General features: G+C 45.6%; 2 protein-coding genes across 5 annotated transcripts in view; one reads left to right on the top strand and one right to left on the bottom strand.

The window, feature by feature from the left end:
* mmel1 (membrane metallo-endopeptidase-like 1) overlaps nt 1-22919 on the top strand; it is a 243318-nt gene that overhangs the window by 190082 nt on the left and 30317 nt on the right. The window lies entirely within an intron of this gene.
* The window catches only part of gpr153 (G protein-coupled receptor 153), a 103437-nt gene continuing 98580 nt past the window's right edge, over nt 18063-22919 (bottom strand). For all 4 annotated transcript variants that reach the window (XM_072478007.1, XM_072478008.1, XM_072478009.1 and 1 more), the window contains exon 7: nt 18063-19652. In XM_072478007.1, the coding sequence (XP_072334108.1) occupies nt 18882-19652 (771 nt within the window). In that variant the 3' untranslated portion in view covers nt 18063-18881. The remainder of the gene's footprint in view (nt 19653-22919) is intronic.

Genomic DNA, 22919 nt, shown 5'->3' with positions numbered 1-22919 from the left:
CCTCTCACCCCCTTCTCCCCCTCTCACCCCCTTCTCCCCCTCTCACCCCCTTCTCCCCCTCTCACTCTCACCCCCTTCTTCTCTGCTACGCCCCTTTCTTTCATGCTGGGTTTGGCTTTTCCCTCTTGCTCCACCCCCCCAACCCCGCCACGGTCCTCCCTCCCTTCCCTCTTTTCTATAATGCCCTGGCTACTTTCCCCAGCTCTTAGCTACTTGTTTATTTGTTTGGTTGTTTGTTGGCCAAAACAGGTCCCGGAACACTTGGGTGAACGGCTCCCATGTTTTGTGGAAGCCATCTTCCGACCCTCAGGTGGCGAATTTGATTTTCTCCATTTGGAGAAATTCCGATAGGTCGGACAGCCAGTCTGCAGCTTTAGGTGATGCTGCTGACCGCCAGCTGAGCAGTATTGTACGGCGGGTAATCAGGGAGACAAGGGCACCCCCCTCCTCCCCATGAAGAGATCTGGCTGATCTGAAACCCCGAAGACCGCCACTTTCGGGCATGGCTCCAGCCTCATCCCCACCACTTTGGACATTCCCTCGAAGAAGGCTGTCCAGTACCCATCAAGTCTCGGTCCCTGACTGTCAATGTTCCCCCCCCATCCTTTTGAACGTGGCATCAGTGAGTGCTGGCGTGAACCTGTGGTCATTGCAGATGGGAGCTTTGTCGGACATTTCGGTCAGGCCCAAATGTTGCCGTAGCTGGTTTCAGGTCTGGAGGGTGGCACAATGATTGGCTGGCAGTCCGGGATAGCGTTGAGGCTGTTCTGTATGGCCGCAGGTGTCATCTTTCAATCACACATCAAACTATTTCTTAAAGGCGAGAAAAGGTGTAGGAGTTACATTTCACATGACAGCATCCAAAGTGTTTCCAATCCAATTAATTATTTTTGGACTGTAGCTAATCTCTGCACAGCAAGATCCCACAAACAACACATTTGACACTGTTACTTGGTGTTGTTTGAGGGAGGAATGTGGGCCAGTACACTGGGAGATCTTAGTCTACTTCAAAGAGTGCCTTTGAATCGTTTACATCTGTCTGAATAGGCGGTAATATATCAGCTTCATCGCGCTGAGCTGGGATTGTGTACTTTAAACCACGAGGTGGTGCTTGTTCCCACAATCTTCTAACTTGAAATTCACACTTGACAGGTGCTGAATTTTCCTATTAAACACCAAAGTATGCACCAACTCAAATTCACTGGCGGCTGCAGAGACCCATTATCTTGTGGCTGTCGTTGGTTATGTCTAGGGATCTCTGATCAATCCCAGAGCACGAGCATTGGCTGAATGTAGTTGGGTAACTGCACCACCTTGTGGTCAGACACTTTCATTGTTTTGACATGACTAAAAATGAGCTCAATTTTGAACAGATTCAGATAATTCACCATTTACCGGGTTGGCTTCAAACTCGATTTAATCACTTGCTGATAAAGATCCTCTGGAAAACAATCTTTCATAAAAAGATACTTAATCTATTTTGAACAGAATATGCACCCAGGGATGAGTTTGGAAAAGTACTTTGCCATCAGAAAAAGTATTGGTGTACGTTTGTACAGTGGCCTCTTATGACCTTATGATGGCCCATAGGGGCAGCACGGTAGCACAGTGGTTAGCACTGTTGCTTCACAGCTCGAGGGTCCTAGGTTCGATTCCCAGCTTGCGTCACTGATTGTGCGGAGTCTGCACGTTCTCCCCGCGTTTGCGAGAGTTTCCTGGGGGCGCTCCAGTTTCCTCCCACAAGTTCCGAAAGACATGCTGTTAGGTGAATTGGACATTCTGAGTTCTCCCTCTGTGTACCTGAACAGGTGCCGGAATGTGGCGACTAGGGGCTTTTCGCAGTAACTTCATTGCAGTGTTAATGTAAGCCTACTTGTGACAATAAAGATTATTATAAAAGAAAATTATAAGTGCATCTGGCCAATTAGTGCTTTCGAATTGTAGTCCTTGTTGTGACATGAGGAAAAGTGGCAGCCAATTTGTAACACAGAAAGTTTCCAAACACAGCAATTAAATAAATGAGCAGAATATCCCTTTTAGAGATTTGGGCTGAGGGATACGTCAGGACGCCAGGGAGAACTGCCTTCAACCGTGACCTGCGATCATTAACGCCCGTCCAAGAGGGCAGACAGGGTCTCAGTTTAACGTCTCATCTGAAGGATGGCTGCAAAGGTATATGTCCATAATCTTCACACTGAGAATATTAAATCACTTCTAACTAAAGGAGTGACTTCATTCAGGACAGTGATGACAGGAAATGTTTTCCTTTTTGCCCTTATTGAACTTTGCAGAACGGTTCTGAGGTGAATGTTTACACCCTTTTGCTGACAATAAGAAAGCCTCTATTCTGCATCACATCGCCAGAGAAACTTCCCGAGGTCTCATCTTTATTTGCCTGAGAAGGGGGTTGAAGAATAAAAGGAACTTTTTTGTTTGTCAGGCAAGGATTTCCACAGGGTGCGCAGTCTTAGTTAGAGAGTGTAAGTGATTACTGATGTCCTAGTCAAAAAGAAAGATTCCAGCCCATTTACTTTATATTTTACGCAGAAATCATGAAGATGGAATTGTGGTGTTTAAAAAATGATGAAGGGATTCGATGAGGTAGATATAAGGAATCGATTGGCTCCATTGGGAAAAATCCAAAACAAGGAGGGATATAACCTTAAAAATACAGCGAGGCCTGTTAGGAGGGAAACCCAAAAGCACTTTTTCCACATAAAGGATCACAGCAATCTGAAACTTTCTCCCCAAACAGGCAAGGACACTGGGGGATTAATTGAAACTTTCAGATCAGTGGAATTTTCGCTGGGCGAAAGTACAAAGGAACATGGATCAAAAGCAGGTGGACAGATCAGTTATGATCTAATTCAATGACAAGACAGGCATAAAGGACAGAATGGTCGCTGCCTGTCCTTCCATTCCCGTGAAGCAGCAGGTCGCAGGTACTTTAGAGCTAGTTATTAATTGAAGGATTAGAATTACAATTTGATGCACAAGTATTTGCCCCAATAGCTCCCTCTGTGGGCAGCAAAGCTGCGTGCACTTGTACATGATTACATTGGCTTTCTGTGTGCACAGGGGCCAGTTGCAATTGCGGAAATACTACTAGTGGTTCTATCATAAATTTAGATCACCTGCCGTCAGAGAGCTGTGCTACCCTATTACATAAACATGTCTTAGAAGTGTACAGCAACAGAAGTAACATTAAGATAGATTTTAACTCTCGACACAGGACGAGCAGATAGAAAACCCTCCACTGAGAAGTCTGGTTCTTCGAGGGTTGTATAGCATTACCTTCCACGATTCACAGGGTCCTCATGGCTGCACCAACTGGCTGTAGCTGAGATTTGGTGGCGATGTGATAGTGGAGGGAGGGGTGTCAGCGACCCACTTCATGCTTGTTGAATCTGAGGAAGGTCTCCTGCTCTTCCTGACCTCAGAATAATAGTTAATTATTTAGGTTTTTGTAGATTCTTCCTCGTTACCAGCCAGTTCAATTGGGCGGACTGTGCACTGTGCACATCCAGCCCCTTGTCCCTCCAAAGTTCCTTGGTGTTCCAAATTTGGCAAACTTACACCTAGTATTGAGGGTCCCTTCTGTTTTAGGGGAGAGTTTGGACCATACAGTGGAGGAACCAATGGAGACAACAGAATGAAGAATGAGACAATAAGAAGTACAAAGTAATTTTGACTCCATATCATCTTACTTTGACCAGGCAAACCTATTTAAAATTAGCTCTAGTGTTTGAATTTGTCAACAAGCACTGAAATGTGGAATGCTCCCTGATGATTTATGAATTGCCTATTTGCAAACTTGTGCATTACAGAAACCCATGCATTACAGAAACCAATGCATTACTGAAACCCAGGCATTACTGAAACCCAGGCATTACAGAAACCCGTGCATTACAGAAACCCATGCATTACAGAAACCCAGGCATTACAGAAACCCATGCATTACTGAAACCCAGGCATTACAGAAACCCATGCATTACAGAAGCCCATGCATTACAGAAACCCATGCATTACTGAAACCCATGCATTACAGAAACCAATGCATTACAGAAACCCAGGCATTACAGAAACCCAGGCATTACAGAAACCCAGGCATTACAGAAGCCCATGCATTACAGAAACCCATGCATTACAGAAGCCCATGCATTACAGAAACCCAGGCATTACAGAAACCCATGCATTACAGAAACCCAGGCATTACAGAAGCCCATGCATTACAGAAACCCATGCATTACAGAAACCCAGGCATTACAGAAACCCATGCATTACAGAAACCAATGCATTACAGAAACCCATGCATTACTGAAACCCAGGCATTACAGAAACCCAGGCATTACAGAAACCCATGCATTACAGAAACCCATGCATTACAGAAACCAATGCATTACAGAAACCCAGGCATTACAGAAGCCTATGCATTACAGAAACCCAGGCATTACAGAAGCCTATGCATTACAGAAACCCAGGCATTACAGAAGCCTATGCATTACAGAAACCCAGGCATTACAGAAACCCATGCATTACAGAAACCAATGCATTACAGAAACCCAGGCATTACAGAAGCCAATGCATTACAGAAACCCAGGCATTACAGAAGCCTATGCATTACAGAAACCCAGGCATTACAGAAGCCTATGCATTACAGAAACCCAGGCATTACAGAAGCCTATGCATTACAGAAACCCATGCATTACAGAAACCCAGGCATTACAGAAACCCAGGCATTACAGAAACCCATGCATTACAGAAACCCAGGCATTACAGAAACCAATGCATTACAGAAACCCATGCATTACAGAAACCCATGCATTACAGAAACCCAGGCATTACAGAAACCAATGCATTACAGAAACCCATGCATTACAGAAACCCATGCATTACAGAAACCCAGGCATTACAGAAACCCATGCATTACAGAAACCCATGCATTACAGAAACCCATGCATTACAGAAACCCAGGCATTACAGAAGCCTATGCATTACAGAAACCCAGGCATTACAGAAACCCATGCATTACAGAAACCAATGCATTACAGAAACCCAGGCATTACAGAAGCCTATGCATTACAGAAACCCAGGCATTACAGAAGCCTATGCATTACAGAAACCCATGCATTACAGAAACCCAGGCATTACAGAAACCCAGGCATTACAGAAACCCAGGCATTACAGAAGCCCATGCATTACAGAAACCAATGCATTACAGAAGCCTATGCATTACAGAAACCCAGGCATTACAGAAACCCAGGCATTACAGAAACCTATGCATTACAGAAACCCATGCATTACAGAAACCCAGGCATTACAGAAACCCAGGCATTACAGAAGCCTATGCATTACAGAAACCCAGGCATTACAGAAACTCATGCATTACAGAAACCAATGCATTACAGAAACCCAGGCATTACAGAGGCCTATGCATTACAGAAACCCAGGCATTACAGAAGCCTATGCATTACAGAAACCCAGGCATTACAGAAACCCAGGCATTACAGAAACCTATGCATTACAGAAACCCATGCATTACAGAAACCCAGGCATTACAGAAACCCAGGCATTACAGAAGCCTATGCATTACAGAAACCCATGCATTACTGAAACCCAGGCATTACAGAAACCCAGGCATTACAGAAACCCATGCATTACAGAAACCCATGCATTACAGAAACCCATGCATTACAGAAGCCCAGGCATTACAGAAACCCATGCATTACAGAAACCCATGCATTACAGAAACCCATGCATTACAGAAGCCCAGGCATTACAGAAGCCTATGCATTACAGTTTCTCACTGATGAGTCACACTGTGACAGTTTCTCACTGATGAGTCACACCATTACAGTTTCTCACTGAGGAGACACACTGTAACAGTTTCCTACTTATGGATCACACTATTAAAGTGTCTCACTGAATAGTCACACTGTTACAGTTTCTCACTGATGAGACACACTGTAACAGTTTCTCACTGATGAGTCACACTGTTATAGTTTCTCACTGATGGGTCACACTGTTACAGTCTCTCACAGATGGATCACACTGTAACAGTTCCTCACTGATGGGTTAAAGTGTTACCATTTCTCAATGATTGATTACACTGTTACAGTTTCTCACTGAATAGTCACACTGTTACAGTTTCTCACTGAAGGGCCACACTGTTACAGTTTTGCACAGATAAGTCACACTGTTACAGTTTCTCACTGATGAGTCACACTGTTACAGTTTCTCACTGATGGGTCACACTGTTACAGTTTTGCACTGATAAGTCACACTGTTACAGTTTCTCACTGATGAGTCACACTATAACAGTTTCCCACTTATGGGTCACACTATTAAAGTCTCTCACTGAATAGTCACACTGTTACAGTTTCTCACTGATGAGTCACACTGTTACAGTTTCTCACTGACGAGTCACACTATTACAGTTTCTCACTGATGGATTATACTGTTACAGTTTCTCACTGATGGATTACACTGTTACAGTTTCTCACTGATGAGTCACACTGTTACAGTTTCTCACTGATGAGTCACACTGTTATAGTTTCTCACTGATGGATTATACTGTTACAGTTTCTCACTGATGGATTACACTGTTACAGTTTCTCGCTGATGAGTCACACTGTTACAGTTTCTCACTGATGAGTCACACTGTTATAGTTTCTCACTGATGGGTCACACTGTTACAGTTTCTCACAGATGGGTCACACTGTAACAGTTTCTCACTGATGGGTTACTGTGTTACAATTTCTCAATGATTGATTACACTGTTACAGTTTCTCACTGATGAGTCACACTGCTACAGTTTCTCACTGATGAGTCACACTGTTATAGTTTCTCACTGATGAGTCACACTATAACAGTTTCCCACTTATGGGTCACACTATTAAAGTCTCTCACTGAATAGTCACACTATTACAGTTTCTCACTGATGGATTACACTGTTACAGTTTCTCGCTGATGAGTCACACTGTTACAGTTTCTCACTGATGAGTCACACTGTTATAGTTTCTCACTGATGAATCACACTGTTACAGTTTCTCACTGATGTGTCACACTGTTACAGTTTCTCACTGATGAGTCACACTGTTACAGTTTCTCACTGATGGATTACACTGTTACAGTTTCTCACTGATGAGTCACACTGCTACAGTTTCTCACTGATGAGTCACACTGTTATAGTTTCTCACTGATGAGTCACACTATAACAGTTTCCCACTTATGGGTCACACTATTAAAGTCTCTCACTGAATAGTCACACTGTTACAGTTTCTCACTGATGAGTCACACTGTTACAGTTTCTCACTGATGAGTCACACTATTACAGTTTCTCACTGATGGATTATACTGTTACAGTTTCTCACTGATGGATTACACTGTTACAGTTTCTCACTGATGAGTCACACTGTTACAGTTTCTCACTGATGAGTCACACTGTTATAGTTTCTCACTGATGAGTCACACTGTTACAGTTTCTCACTGATGGATTACACTGTTACAGTTTCTCGCTGATGAGTCACACTGTTACAGTTTCTCACTGATGAGTCACACTGTTATAGTTTCTCACTGATGGGTCACACTGTTACAGTTTCTCACAGATGGGTCACACTGTAACAGTTTCTCACTGATGGGTTACTGTGTTACAATTTCTCAATGATTGATTACACTGTTACAGTTTCTCACTGAATAGTCACACTGTTACAGTTTCTCACTGATGAGTCACACTGTTACACTTTCTCACTGATGGATTACACTGTTACAGTTTCTCACTGATGGATTACACTGTTGCAGTTTCTCACTGATGGGTTACACTGTTACAGTTTCTCACTGATGGGTCACACTGTTACAGTTTCTCACTGATGAGTCACACTGTTACAGTTTCTCACTGATGAATCACACTGTTACAGTTTCTCACTGATGTGTCACACTGTTACAGTTTCTCACTGATGGATTACACTGTTACAGTTTCTCACTGATGAGTCACACTGCTACAGTTTCTCACTGATGAGTCACACTGTTATAGTTACTCACTGATGGATTACACTGTTACAGTTTCTCACTGATAAGTCACACTGTTACAGTTTCTCACTTTATTGTGGCTTATTCTGTCACTTGTTTCTCTGCTCTTCCAATTCCGACGCCTTAACCTTCTTCCCTCTGAGCGTAAATAATCACAGCATCGGTAACCCACCAAGGAAGGTCCAAAATTTGTGTAAACCATTTCTAGGCAATGAAATAGCTGCAATGATTGGCTGTGGTGCACTTGCACAAGAAGTGTGAAGTGTGCAAATACACATTTGTTGTGCCTTATATAATCCTGGAAGTGCACAACAGCTGTGTTTTAGATAATAAATGTGAAAATTGCCACAATTCCATTAGTTAATACTGATTCATGAACTAAAATTAATATAATAAAAGTCAATCCTATTTGCAAGTAGAGCAAATGTGGAAGAACGCAGTGATGACAATTATGTTGCAATCAATCAATGGAGGGTTGACATTTCTCTTTTACATCTCAATTCTGGAGCTGACTGCGAAGTGTGAGGGTTTTTGAATGAAATAGAGATCTTGGTCGATCATTCAGATGGGATGTCATGGACAATGTTGATCTCAGTACAAATTTAATAGTAACTTTCAGAATGGAAATTCGATCTACTTGAAAAGGGGGGCTATGGGCAAAGAGCAGGGGACTGGGATTAATTAAGTATCACTTTCAAAGGGTTAGCAGGCTGGTACAAAGGCTGCATGGTTTCCTTGTGTGCTGGGAGATCTAGAATCCCGCTAATGTACCCACATAGTTCAGACATGGTGTTAGATCTACAGCTGAGCAACTAAAGCTGTGATATTATGGGATATTTTATGGTCATAAACAAACAGACAGAAAGCAGCTGAGACCACACCTGGTAAGGAATGGGCATGGGGAGGATTCTGCGAGTGCAGAGAATCACCCCAATGTCTGTGCCTATTGGGATATTGTGGGCACACAGCCAATATTATCAGTCTGCTGTTTTCACTGGAGAAAAATTATAGGTGACACGGTTTGCATTCTCCATACATTTCCCCCGAATGAAAATTGCCTATTGCACAGACTGTCAAACCATACATGTTAATGTTTGCGCTGGGCTGTCTGAGCACTCCAGCACTATTTTTGACTTGACCAGATGTAGTGAGGCAAACAAGTGTAATCCCATTCAAGATAGATGTAGCTGACTGATCACCCTACAAAGATCTGCTCTTGCAGACAGCTATGTGCGTTGGTCCTTGCAAACACTCAGCTAGTTGAAGCTAATGTTTGTAATCAGACTTACTCCAGCTGTCTCTCACATCACATAACTAAAATACCAAGCGCTGGATTCTCCGCGGCAGGATCTTCCGTTTCGCCGGCAGCGCACTCACGCCCGCGGATGCCCCGACTGCATGGGCGTGCCCACATTGGGAAACCCCGGGCTGGATTCTCCGTCGGCAGGATGCTCCATTTTTCCGTCAGCCCGGGCAGGGGTTTCCCGACGGCGTGGGGCTGCCCCACAATGGGAATCCCCATTGACCGGCCGGCGTAACAGAACATCCCACCGGCGGGGTGAAATAGAAATATGGCATGGCGAGGCAGGGAATCCAGTCGCCCATTGGCCAGCTGCCGAATGGAGGAATCCGCTGCCAGTGGGGACGGCCGCACCAGAAAACCGGAGCAGCGGGATGGAGAATCTCGCCCCAAATCTTCCTACTTTTGGAACATCACACTCTTCCCCAGTCTCAGGGATAACGTACTATCCCTGATCAGTCCCATGAATGGAATTTATCCATTTATGACAATACAACATTTTCCTATCCCCTTCTTGCATGAGGTCAGTTGTGATAATTAGCTGTTTCACTATATTATATGCTATAATGCTGTTTTGAATCTACTCCTAATCAGGCAATAAACCACTACATAATAGAATCATAGAATCCCTACAGAAGGATGCCATTAATTAGGCTCATTGAGAATGTAACGACTATTCAAAATACCACCCTTCCTAGGCCCAATCCCCTGATCTATTCCTGCAACCCTACCCTAAGGGCAATTTAGCATGCCCAATCCACCTAACCTGCACATCTTTGGACTGTGGGAGGAAACCGGAGCACCCGGAGGAAACCCACGCACACACGGGGAGGATGTGCAGACTCCGCGCAGACAGTCACCCTAGGTCGGAATCAAACCTGGGTCCCTGGCGCTGTGAGGCGTCACCACCAGCGTCCTCCAATATGAATTGCTAACAGATGGCCTAAAAATAGTTTCCTTTTCAACCCCAAACATATTTATGTAATGAGATTAGGGCCGGGATTCTCCGTTGCAAGTCCGTCCCACTACTGTTGTTAGTGAGGACGGACAATTTGGTGCTCAGCAGGTCCGGAGAATCCAGCTGCCGTGAACAGACGGAGAATCCCGCCCTATGTTAGAGTTGTGAGATTAACCAGCTGGGTCCTCACTCACTGACCCTCCCCTTGTTAGACCCCTTTCTGCTCATGCAAGGGAATGCCATTCCTCATCTCCACCGACCCCCTATCTCATACCGGTGCTTACTCACCTCCCTTTGTGTCCACTCCATGTTCTGTTCTGCTAATGTTATTGATTTTCTGACAATGTGGCTGCATCACTCTTCTCCCTAGCTGTGTCCCTTGCTTACCTGCTGTTTCTCAATCTGAACATTGTAGCTTCATACTAGTGTTGGTTCCAGCACACCTTTCCAGATAGTGCTCGAGATCATTCTGAAATTCTGCATTGGCTTCTGATATTTACTTCAAGCAGTTTGTTTTATCTGTGAGTGATATTTACCACATTTTAGAACGGCATTGTCAATGGTTATAATTGGACCATTTTCCCAATATTGTTCTTGGCCTGAAGTGGTTTGAGTTTCCATAAGCAGATTTCGGCGTAGAAATTGGTACGGGCTGCGCTTGTTTTCTTGGGTGAAAAACAGGGACAAGACATGTTAATTTAATGGGGGGAAGACCTGCATCCATTACGCATGGACTAACGCACGGTTGGATTTATGGGATCCATTTCCTTGGCATCCCAGTTGGATGCATTAAACAGACATTAGGCCTCTTCAATATGCTAATTAGGGCCTAACTTCACCGGGTTCGCATTCAACACAAATGATTACTCAGTGAAGTTTCCAGAGGGTTAACATCACCATGGAATGATGTTTCAGCCTTAGGCAAGGCTGCCATTACAGCGAAAGAGTCAGTGAAAAAGGAATTTGTAACTTTTGATGATATTCTAATCTCGGAACCTTACTAAGTTGCAATGCCAGCTTTTTGATTACCTTGAGAGTATGTATTGGATAATTTGTACTTTGTTGATTTCTTATTTGATTCTGTGTTTGCAGTGTTGTAGCTTATTTTCAACTATCATTGCAAAAGCAATATCATTATTGCATGTTGGCAGTTTTCACAGGCAGAAGTGCAGGCAGGGGGCGGGATTCTCTGACCCCCCGTTGGGTCGGAGGATCGCCAGGGGTCGGCGTGAATCCCGCCCCCGCCGTCCTCCTAATTCTCCAGCCCCCAAAAAATTGGCGCGGCATGTGTCGCGGCACCCGCCTCGGAGAATGGCGGGGTCCGGCGTGACTCAATGGTCGCTGGGGCTGCCCGAATTTTCCAGCCGAGATGGACCGAAGTCCCGCCCGTCTTTTGCCAGTCCCGCCGGCGTAAATTGGAGTAGGTCCCTTACCGGCGGGACCTGGCGGCGCGGGCGGGCTCCGGTGTTCTTGGGGGGGCGCGGGGGGGATCTAGCCCCAGGAGGTTGCCCCACGGTGGCCTGGCCCGCGATCGGGGCCCACCGATCCGCGGGCGGGCCTGTGCCGTGGGGGCACTCTATCCTTCTGCACCAGAGGCTGTACCGGTCTGCCATTCCCGGTGCAGAAACGAAGCCCTCTGCGCATGCGCGGGGATGACGCCAGCACACGCTGACGCTCCCATGCATGCGCCAACTGGCGCCGGCCGGCGGAGGCCCTTCGGCGCCGGTTGCCGTGGTGCCAAGCCCCTTTCCCGCCGGCCGGCGGGGAGCAAACCACTCCGGGGCGGGCCTAGCCTCTGAAGGCGCAGAGGATTCCGCACCTTTGGGCAGCCCGACGCCGGAGTGGTTCACGCCACTCCGTCCCGCCGGGACCCCCGCCCCGCCGGGTACGGGAGAATCCTGCCCATGTTTACAACCCAGTCAGTGGACAGGGAATCTATCCAATAAATCACCTTGCACTAGCCTGATCTCACCTAACACCTAGTTGTTACCCTAAGGCTCCCTGTCACTTCGGAGTCAGCAGGTTGTTAGTTCAAGTTCCATTCTAGACTTTGATCTGAACTTCCCAATTGTCGGCCTTCCCGGCAGCTGGCAACTGCTTCTGCATCTCTAATAATGTGGAGCAAGAAATGTTGCACCAACAACACAGAGAGCCAGTATAGGCAAAATAAACATATAAACAAGGAGCAGGGGTAGACTCAAGCTTGCTCCCTCATTTAATCGGATCATGGCTGATCTGATAGCTACCTCAAATCTGCACTTCACCTACCCCTAATAACCTTTCACCCTCTTGCTTACCAAGAATCTATCCAGCTCTGCCTTAAAAATATTCAAAACCTCTGCTTCCAGTCTTCTGTGGAAGAGAGTTCCAAACAACACTGCCCTCTGAGAGAAAATAATTCACCTCATCTCCGTTTTCAATGGGTGACCTTTTAATTTTAAACAGTGACCCCCGAGTTCTAAACTCTCCCCAAGAAGAAAATTCCACCCGTGAAGATCCCTCAGGATCTTACATGTTATATATCCTTCTGTGTTATAAATGACCCTCTGATGCTTTGGCTCTATGACCTCCTGGTCTGAGGCTGCCTATTTCCTCCCAACCTCTGGGAACAGGTTGCTTTTGTGAATCCTTGCAGCCGCAGTGCGATGTTCCGTGTGGCAACCTTTCCTTGTTCATAAGACCATAAGACATAAGAGCAGAATTAGGCCACTCGGCCCATCGAGTCTGCTCCGCCATCCAATCATGGCTGATATTTTCTCATTACCATTCTCCTGCCTTCTCCCCATAACCCCTGATCCCCTTATTAATCAAGACGCTATTTTTCCCAAAGCTTGCTCTCTCTCTTGACATGTGCACAATTTCCCTGTGGCGCGCCGTTCGCCGGCGGCGGGATTCTCTACTCCCGTAGCTTGTCAGTGGGACTTCCCATTGAAGTCACCCCACGCTGCTGGGAAACCCATGGGCTGATGGCAGGAAAAATGAATCGCAACGGTCGGAAAATTTCAGACCCTGCTCTGATCATTAAAATGTACCCCATAAGCACAAAACCCAGGTTGACACATCAGTGCATTACTGAGGGAGTGCCGCACTGTTGGGAGTGCTGCTCTCCAGGTGAGACGATAAACTGAAGGCCTGTCAGGTGCATGTAGAAGGTGCCACGGTGCTACTTTGCAGAAGACCAGGCTGTTGTTTCTCAGTGCCTCAGAAACATTCCAAAATACTTGACACCCGAAGGAGTGATCAACACTGAGACCCAAGGTTTATTACCCCCAGCTCCTCCATCCCAACAAGGGCCGACTGTAGCCAAATATAGGATTACGATCTGATCCGTGCTTCAATTGAATAAATTCAGCAAAGATCGAATCTGGAGCTTTCCAGACATTAGCCATACACTGCAGAAACATGCTGAATCATTAAGGATTGCACTAATTTGCAATTTAAATTCCAGTTTGGAAAAAGCCACAATGAAAGATATGTAAAAATACGCAGCAGTGTTTCAGTTCATGCATTGCAAAGCAACACCCCACCAATATAACCCCACTAACAATGCCTGGACACAGACAGAGAGACAGCAGATGGTAGCGGTGGTAAATGTGTTCCGTGTGGGTGATGTACAGAGCATGTGATTTAACAGAGGAAGAGTGAAGTGGATGTGTGATAACAGATGATTCACTGTTTTAGCAACAGAAAAGAGCTGAGATAACGCCAGAACACGGGGTGACAATTTTTTTAACTCTCGTGGCTGTTTTTTTGAGTGAACTTTTCCTATGTGCTCGGGAGGCCAATTGCCCCATCGTGCCTGGGCTGGCTCATCAACTGGAGCTCTATGTCTGAATAAATTTCCTGCTCGCTCCCGCAACCTTCAATTTTATTTCCTTTCAAATGCGTATTCATAGATTTACACAGAATTGAAAGGCCCAGCTGCTCTATGCCGATACAAAAGCAAAATACCCACGATCATCTCGGACTTTATATGGTCGGGGAAGGTGCCAAGGGTGGAGAGGGCCCTGCTACAGAGGCAGAGGCAGCAGGGGGGGTTGGCATTGTCGAACTTGCTTCATTATTATTGGGCGACGAATGTGGACAAGGTGCGGCGGTGGTGGGAAGGAGAAGGGGTAGAGTGGGTTAGGATGGAGGATGAATCTTGTAAGGGGTCTAGTTTGAGGGCTATGGTGACGGCAGCATTGCCAATGTCTCCGAGTAGGTATTCAGGGAGCCCAGTGGTGCAGTCCATGGTGAAGATATGGAATCAGCTGAGGAGGCATTTTAGGGTGGAAGGGATGTTGGTGCTAACGCCGCTGTGTGTAAATCATGGGTTTGAGCCGGGGGCAATGGATAGTGTATACAGGAGGTGGAGGGAAGAATTGGGGATATATATAAGTGGCTGGGGGAGCAGGGAGGCGAGTGGGTGGTGAAGATCAAGGAGAAATGGGAAGCGGAGTTGGGAATGGAGTTCAATTGGGGAGTACAGAGTGAGGCACTGCAAAGGGTAAATGGGACCTCCTCTTGTGCAAGGATGAGTCTGATACAGTTTAAGGTGGTGCACAGGGTGCATATGACTCGGGCGAGAATGAGTGGGTTCTTTCAGGGGGTAGCAGATGAGTGTGAGAGGTGTAGGCGGGAGCCAGCAAATCATGCGCACATGTTTTGGGGTTGCGAAAAATTGGGAAGATTCCGGGCAGGAGTTTTTGTTGTCTTCGCCAGGATAGTGGGGGAGGGTGTGGACCCGGATCCTTTGGTGGTGATAGTTGGGCTTTCAGAGAAGCTGGAGCTCATGGAGCGGAGGAAGGCCGATGTCATGGCCTTCGCCTCTCTGATTGCACGGCGACAAATTTTGCTGGAGTGGCGGTCGGCATCGCCACCGGGGGTAGCGGCTTGGTTGGGTGACCTGTACGACTTCCTGCAGTTAGCGAAGATAAAGTATGAGTTAAGGGGCTCAGCGGGGGAGTTTGAGAAAAGGTGGGGGATGTTTGTGACCGTGTTTGAGGAGCTGTTCGTCGCAGGGAGGTGGGGGAGGGGGGGGGGGAGGGGGGGGAGGGGGTGAGTGATGGGGAGGGGGGGCGGTGAAAAAGGAGAAAAATCTGTGCAAACTGTATAGCTGATTGTTGGGAAATATGTTTCCCGGGGTGTTTATTTGCTGTAACCTACTTTGATACAAGTTTGTAATAAAATGCGTTTATAAAAAAGCAAAAGCAAAATACCGCGGATGCTGGAAATCTGAAATCGAAACACAAAATGTTGAAAATGTTCATCACTCAGGCAGCATCTGTGGAAAGAGAAACAGAGTTAACATTTCAGGTAGTAACCGCTTATCAGCTGGTGTCTAAGCTCCACTTAAGCCTCCCCCTGCCCTCTGATTCTATTGGTATGACCTTCAATTCCTTTTTCTCCTGAAATTCATCAGCGCCATTCACCTCAAGCATTCCATGTGGTCCTCGTTTCCACACTCAATTCCATTTAAAATGATGTTATGGTCACCGCCTCAATAGCCACTTGTGGTTGTAACCTATGGGCCTTACACAACTCAAGAGGTAACTAACAAGAAGCCTCAGCTGGCTGAACCAAATGTGCCAGTATTGGAAAATGAGAATGAAAACTACTTTAATGGACTCCCCAAAACCGCCAGACTGTTTCTGAAAGCTCCAGAGAGAGTTATTGGGCCAAAATATAATGGTGCACAAGCGAGTGGGTACTCCAAAAGGGTGTGTAAAGATACTGTTTAACTAGTGTCTGTGGTGCACTGTGGACCAGTCCAGATGTGGTGAGCACTGATACTATTAGAAATAATTGGAAACCACAGTAGGCAGAATCGCAGATTTACAAAATGAGGTCCTTACAGCTAGCACGAGAAAATGGTGAAGTGTTATCACAAACCTTCTTTACACCTTCTTTCCCAACCTCAGAATGTCCCGTGTGGTGTCCGGCCAGTGAAGTTGCTTTGAACTGTGGTCATTATTTTAATGTAGAAAATATGGCAACATGGCGCACAGTAGAATCCAACAAACAGCAATGTTATAATGGGCAGATCACCCTGCAATAGTGATGTTGGGTGAAGGATAAATATGGGCCAGGGCTTCAGGGGGAACTACCCTGCTCTTCTTCAAAATAGTAGAGTGACATCTTTTACCTCTGCCTGCGAGAGCAGACAGGGCCTCAGTTTAAAGTCCCATCAATAATAAGGGGACATTTTGGGCTGCATTCTCCGATTCCCAGTTGTGTTTCTCTCAGCGGCGCACGTTCAATGGCAGCGGGATTCACCACTCCGGCTGCTGGTTAATGGGATTTCCCACTGAATCCTCCCCACCCCGCCGGGAAACCCGCGGGCGGGAATGCACAGCCGGAGAATTCCGACCTTCATATCAACCTGGGCTTTTCTGGAATGGACGGTACCAAATGAATCAGGAATTGACTGGGGCATATTGATGTTCGAAAAGGATGGAGGAGCATTGTGTAGAACACCAGGTTTTGTTTTCATAGAATTTACAGTGCTGAAGGAGGCCATTCGGCCCATCGGGTCTGCACCGGCCCTTGGAAAGAGCACCCTACCCAAGCCCACACCTCCACCCTATCCCCGTAATCCAGTAACTCCACTTAACCTTTTTTGGACACCAAGGGCAATTTAGCATAGCCAATCCACCTAGCCCGCACATCTTTGGACTGAGGGAGGAAACCGGAGCATCCGGAGAAAACCCCACGCAGACACGGGGAGAACGTGTAGACTCCGCAGAGACAGTGACCCAAGCCGGAATCGAACCTGGGACCCTGGATCTGTGAAGCAACTGTGCTAACCTCTGTGCTACCTTGCTGCCCACTTTGATTACAATAGGGGAGCTAAGGGGGCAACTGAGGACGGAGAGGATAGGTGACTCCAAGCTTGGTTTGAAAACCACGTAGAATGCTGGAGATGAAAGATTGCACAGGTTCATGCACAAAGTCTAGCATTCTAAACACTCTGGCCAGAATTCTCCGGAAGGCGGGATTCTCTTTTCCTGCCAGCAGCGCACCCTAACCAGTGGGTTTCCTGGCGGCATGGGGTGGCTTCAATGGGAAATCCCATTGGCAAGCAGCGGGAAGAAAGAATCTGGCCACCAGCGAAAGGTGCACTCCGAGAAACACACGGGGACCAGGAAATCCAGCCCAAGTATTACTTTTTACACCCTAACCTCACACTAAAACCCCCAAAAAGTACTGCTCCTCGTTGAATGAGGTGTAACTCAAGTTTGAACAGACTACCACATTCTTATTACTGCTGAACAACCTCTCTGGCTCTGAAAGATTAATTCTGCACTCGTAGAGTGACCAAGCTCTCCATTATCATAAAAATTGCATAGGCTTTTAATATAATAGCTTGTAATAAATGTTCTAATTATATTTCAGCTTCTACCTTAATCCCATGTGAATCTCTCACTTCTCTTCTTTCTTTGTACAATAATTTTAAAATGGAGGATAATTGGTTCATGTTACTTCCCAGGCTGTGAGAATTCTTCATGTGATTGACGGCTTAGCTTGCTTAATGGCAACTCTATTGCTGAATATGAGAGACCTGTCACAGTTAGTGCCAGAATCAAATTACAGTAATGTTGGGAAAGACAAAGTCCACGCCATAGAGGTCGCTAGATCTATGCGGCAGCTTTCTTTGAGGTCAGCAGCGGATGGTGTAACTTCCAAGTTGACCGCAAAATCCAAGCTGCAGTATGTACTTATGGGCCTCAAATTGTGCAGTAAATAATTGCGATAAACGATATAAGTCATCCTTCGAATCAATGCAGGTCAAGATCAGGTATTGAAGTAGGTCTTTAATATAAACAACACAGGCCCTGGTTCTGTCCAAGGACAACGGCCATTGCAAATACTGTTAAGAAAACATTTGTTACTATTAAATTTCAGGACAACTTTATGGGGACCAAGAGAAACAAATGTCCATTTTTGCAAGGCAACAGTAATGTTGCCAATATATGACACCAACTTTACAAATGCAAAATACACAGGAAAAACAATCGCAAAAGTGACCTTCTATCCCCTTACCCCCGCAATCCCCACAGACAATTTTGTCTTATACTTGTTTAAAAATTCATCAGCTGTAACAAAATACCAACAGAACACACCAAATTGCCAAAGTGCATAAGGAGACAAACATGACCCGGTATTACCCCCGGTGGAGAAATCATTTTACAGCTTGGATGTTTTAAAAAATATAATCAAACTTAGAGCCACTTTATCTTCTTGCCCCACCCAATCCCCAACCTAAACGGCACCAACACACTGGGGTCCCACAGGAGATCCTGCTATCGGTGTTGCCGCTTAAAAATTATTTATTTTAAAAATTTAATTATAGAAAGCAATGGTCAGTCTTATTGAAATTCAGACATGACTTAACGTCATATTTTTCCAGTCAATTTCCCTTTCTATCCTCCACAAGGAGAATTGTTTCTCTGTTGCCAAGGGACATGAAAATACTTGACCAATTCTTTGGTGCTTGACTCAATTCCTCGTGCGTGAATTACAAACTTCCCGTGGTACAAAACAAACGTAGAAACACCCATTTTTTGTTTGTTTTTTGTTCGGCGGGGTGGGGGGGAAACTCCGGACTCACTCCTAGGATGCAGATCCAATGGAATCGGAATGAAAAGTCACATAACCCGAAGAAGCGGAAGGCGAGCTTGAAAAACTGTTTGTGCTTCCTTTGCTTCCCAGTTTGGTCAGCTTTTCCTGATTGTCCCAAGAGACGCAGAGATCTGTCCGGCAGTTTCTGGAGGCCGCCTCCTTAACACTGGGGTTGGCACATGCGGCCAGGTTGTCGTGAGGCCGAATGTGGGCCTCTGCGTTCTTTTGAGCCATGGGAGGGTCACTGGGAAAAATATTCACCAAGTACTCCTTGGGCCTAGAGACCCCTGTGAAGATGCATTCCTTGCCCTCCGATAACCGACGGAGAACGTGAGGCTCCTTCTCAAAATTGGTTAACGGAAAATGGGAAAACGCAACTGAATATCGTTCATATTTTTCTGGGATTAGGGATATGGAAGATGATCTCAGAGGGGTCTTCATTGGGCTAGGGAGCGGAGTTTCATCAATGAAGTTTATTATTTCATCGCGGCTGAAACAGTTTACATCATCAACAAAATAACCCTCTCTGGGCTGCTGTTTCAGAGATATGACGCTGTCCACAGACTTCCTCCTTTTATGGAAAGCAGCACATTCACCGTGTTGGGAGATCAGGCTGCTCCTCCTCCGCTCGTGCCTGGGGGAGCTGTAGTGCAGTACTTCTGTAATGTCCTCTGAAGACCCCCATCTGTGAAGATATGAAGGGATTGGGTTTGTTGTCCACATATCTGACTCATCATGGGAGTAGCGTCTGGTTGGAGGAACCTAAGAGACATGAAAGAAATAAACAGTCTGAAGTAATCTTAACGTCCTCTCCCATTTCAATTACCGGCCTTGGTAAACGTGACCACTTTCTCCCATCTAATATACAGCCAAGTCAACAGTCAGTCCTAACTCTGTGAGCCTCCCACACCCAAAAGGCAGCAATTCACGTGCTCGGCAAAATTAGATTTGCCGCCCTCTCCCATAATTTCCTCTGCCGCCACATGACAGTGCAACCCATCCACATAACCTTCACCCTATCCATTTGCAAGTAGTTAGGTTCAGATGATGTGGGAGATTAAGGGGACCATCGCATTTATATTCTAGTTATGCCAAAAGAGACTGGGCTAACTTTGTATAGTTTAAAATGCAGCATTAGACTGAATCAATACAGTACAGGATGTTCGGTGACAAAGATACCAACAGTGAAATGATATCGTCATTCCCTTGCTTTTTTTCTGACAAGCAATGCATCTAAGAAAGTTCCTTAGAAAGTATGTGTCATGCTATTATAAGGAGACACTACTTTGAATATCAACAACAATGAGATAATTTCTCCTGCTCCTGGATGCCTATTGTATTTTGCAATATTAGATCCTATCAGCCTGCAAACCCATTATGCTACTTGCAGCTGCCATGACATTGTATTATGACAGAGTATGAGAATAAACTGAGCACACATCAACATACCAAAGACAGAGAATAGACTACACAGAAGCACAAGCAGGCAAGTTTGATTCTGAGCCAGATTTGATAAAAGGTCACTAAAACAGGTAAGCTTCAAGAAAGAGGGGTGTGTGCTAAAGTTTAAGGGAAGGAATTCCAGAGTGTAAGAGTCATAGAGTCCTACAGAACAAAAAAGGCCCTTCAGCCCATCGAATCTGCACCAGTCAAAAACAACCACCTAACTATTCTAATCCCATTTTCCAGCACATGACCCATAGCCTTGTGTGCCTTGGGATCTAAATACTTCTGAAATGTTGAGGGTCTCTGCCTCCACTGCCCTTTCAGGCAGCGAGTTCCAAACTCCCAACACCCTTGGAGTAAAAAAGATTTTTCCACACATCCCCTCTAAACCTCCTGTCCCTTACCTTAAATCTGTGCCCCCTGGTCATTAACCCCTTCCACCAAGGGGAAACTTTCTTCCTGTCTACTCTATCTATGCCCCTCATAATTTTATAAATCTCAATCATGTCACCCCTGTCTCCTCTGCTTCAAGGAAAATAATCCAAGTCTATCCAATCTCTCTTCATAACTAAAACTGTCCAGCCCAGGCGACATCCTCGTAAACCACCTCCGCACCCTTTCCAGATTTAGACCTCTGGGGCAAAGGGAGTGGGGGGATATGTGACAGACCAGAGTAGGAGAAAAACAGAGACTGCATGTCAACGATGATTGCATTTCAAAAATAAATCATTGTTATCGAGCATTTAGGGCATTCTCAGGATGTGATAAGCAACTCTATAAATGAAAGTTCTTCAACTAGTATGTTGAACTTCAAGAGAGGAGGATTTACGTTTATATAGCATCGTTCACAACCTCGGGACATCCTAAAAAGCTTTACTGCCAATGAATTATTTTTGAAGTGTAGTTAATTGTTGTCCTGTGGGAAACACAGTAGCCAGTTTGTATACAGAAAGAACCCACAAACTGCAATCTGACAATGACAAATTTAAGATTTTTGTGATCTTGACTGAAGAGATTACTGGAAATGGGAATATCTCCCAAGCTCTTGGGCTTTTCACAGTAACTTCATTAAAGCCTACTTGTGATAATAAGCGATTATTATATTATTATTACCTTAAAGATATTGCCCTGGGATCTATTACATCCAGCGGAGAGACAGACAGCACCTTGATTCAACCTCTCTTCCAAAAGGTGGCACCTTTTGCCACCGCAGTGTTCACTCAGCACTGCAATGAGGTGACAATCTGGATTTTGAGCTCAAGTACCAGGAGCGTGACTTGAAACCACAACCTTCTGACCCAGAGGCAACTGCTGACACAAAATGGAGTTGATCCAGAAGGGTCTGCTGCCCATATCCAACTTGCATCGAACACAGTTCGCTCATCACCCGCATGCTCAGTGACCTACATTGGCTTTTGCTACAGCAATGTTTAATTTTGAAATTCTCACCCTTGTTCTCAAATTCCTCCATGGCCTTGTACCTCACTACCTCTGTAATCTTCTCAAGCCGCACAATCCTGAGTTCTCTCTGCTCGGCGAAAACAAGTACTTTGAAAACACCCTTGAAAATCTGAAGGCAGGAGCTCATGAAGGTCAGAGGAAACCACGGAAGAAAGGGGGTCAAGATGTGCAGGGATTAGGCATGGAACAGCCTTTATGTTCAAATCTTTCAATGACCTCACCCATCTCTTTCTGAAACCACCTCCATCCCTACAACTCTTCGTCTTTCTAGCCTCTTGCGCATCCCTAATTTTCATCCCTCCACCGTTGTTGGACAAGCCTTCAGGCTGGAATGGAGGGAAGATCTTATGAGGAAAGGCTGAGGGACTTGAGGCTGTTTTCGTTAGAGAGAAGAAGGTTAAGAGGTGACTTGATTGAGGCATACAAGATGATCAGAGGATTAGATAGGGTGGATAGTGAGAGCCTTTTTCTTCGGATGGTGATGTCTAGCACGAGGGGGACATACCTTTAAATTGAGGGGAGATAGATATAAGACAGATGTCAGAGGTACGTTCTTTACTCAGAGAGTAGTAAGGGCATGGAATGCCCTGCCTGCAACAGTAGTGGACTCACCAACACTAAGGGCATTCAAATGGTCATTGGATAGACATATGGACGATAAGGGAATAGTGTAGATGGGGTTTAGAATGTTTTCACAGGTCGGCGCAACATCGAGGGCCGAAGGGCCTGTACTGCGCTGTAATGTTCTATGTTCTATGTTTTATGTTCTATGTGGAGTTTAATCCGGACAAATGTGAGGTAATGCATTTTGGAAGGTCTAATGCAGGTAGGGAATATACAGTGAATGGTAGAACCCTCAAGAGTATTGAAAGTCAAAGAGATCTAGGAGTACAGGTCCACAGGTCATTGAAAGGGGCAACACAGGTGGAGAAGGTAGTCAAGAAGGCATACGGCAGGCTTGCCTTCATTGGCCGGGGCATTGAGTATAAGAATTGGCAAGTCATGTTGCAGCTGAATAGAACCTTAGTTAGGCCACACTTGGAGTATAGTGTTCAATTCTGGTCGCCACACTACCAGAAGGATGTGGAGGCTTTAGAGAGGGTGCAGAAGAGATTTACCAGA

Source organism: Scyliorhinus torazame, chromosome 16 (genome assembly GCF_047496885.1).
Source record: "Scyliorhinus torazame isolate Kashiwa2021f chromosome 16, sScyTor2.1, whole genome shotgun sequence".
Taxonomy (NCBI): Eukaryota; Metazoa; Chordata; class Chondrichthyes; order Carcharhiniformes; family Scyliorhinidae; genus Scyliorhinus; species Scyliorhinus torazame.
This window is presented reverse-complemented; position numbering and strand designations above follow the sequence as displayed.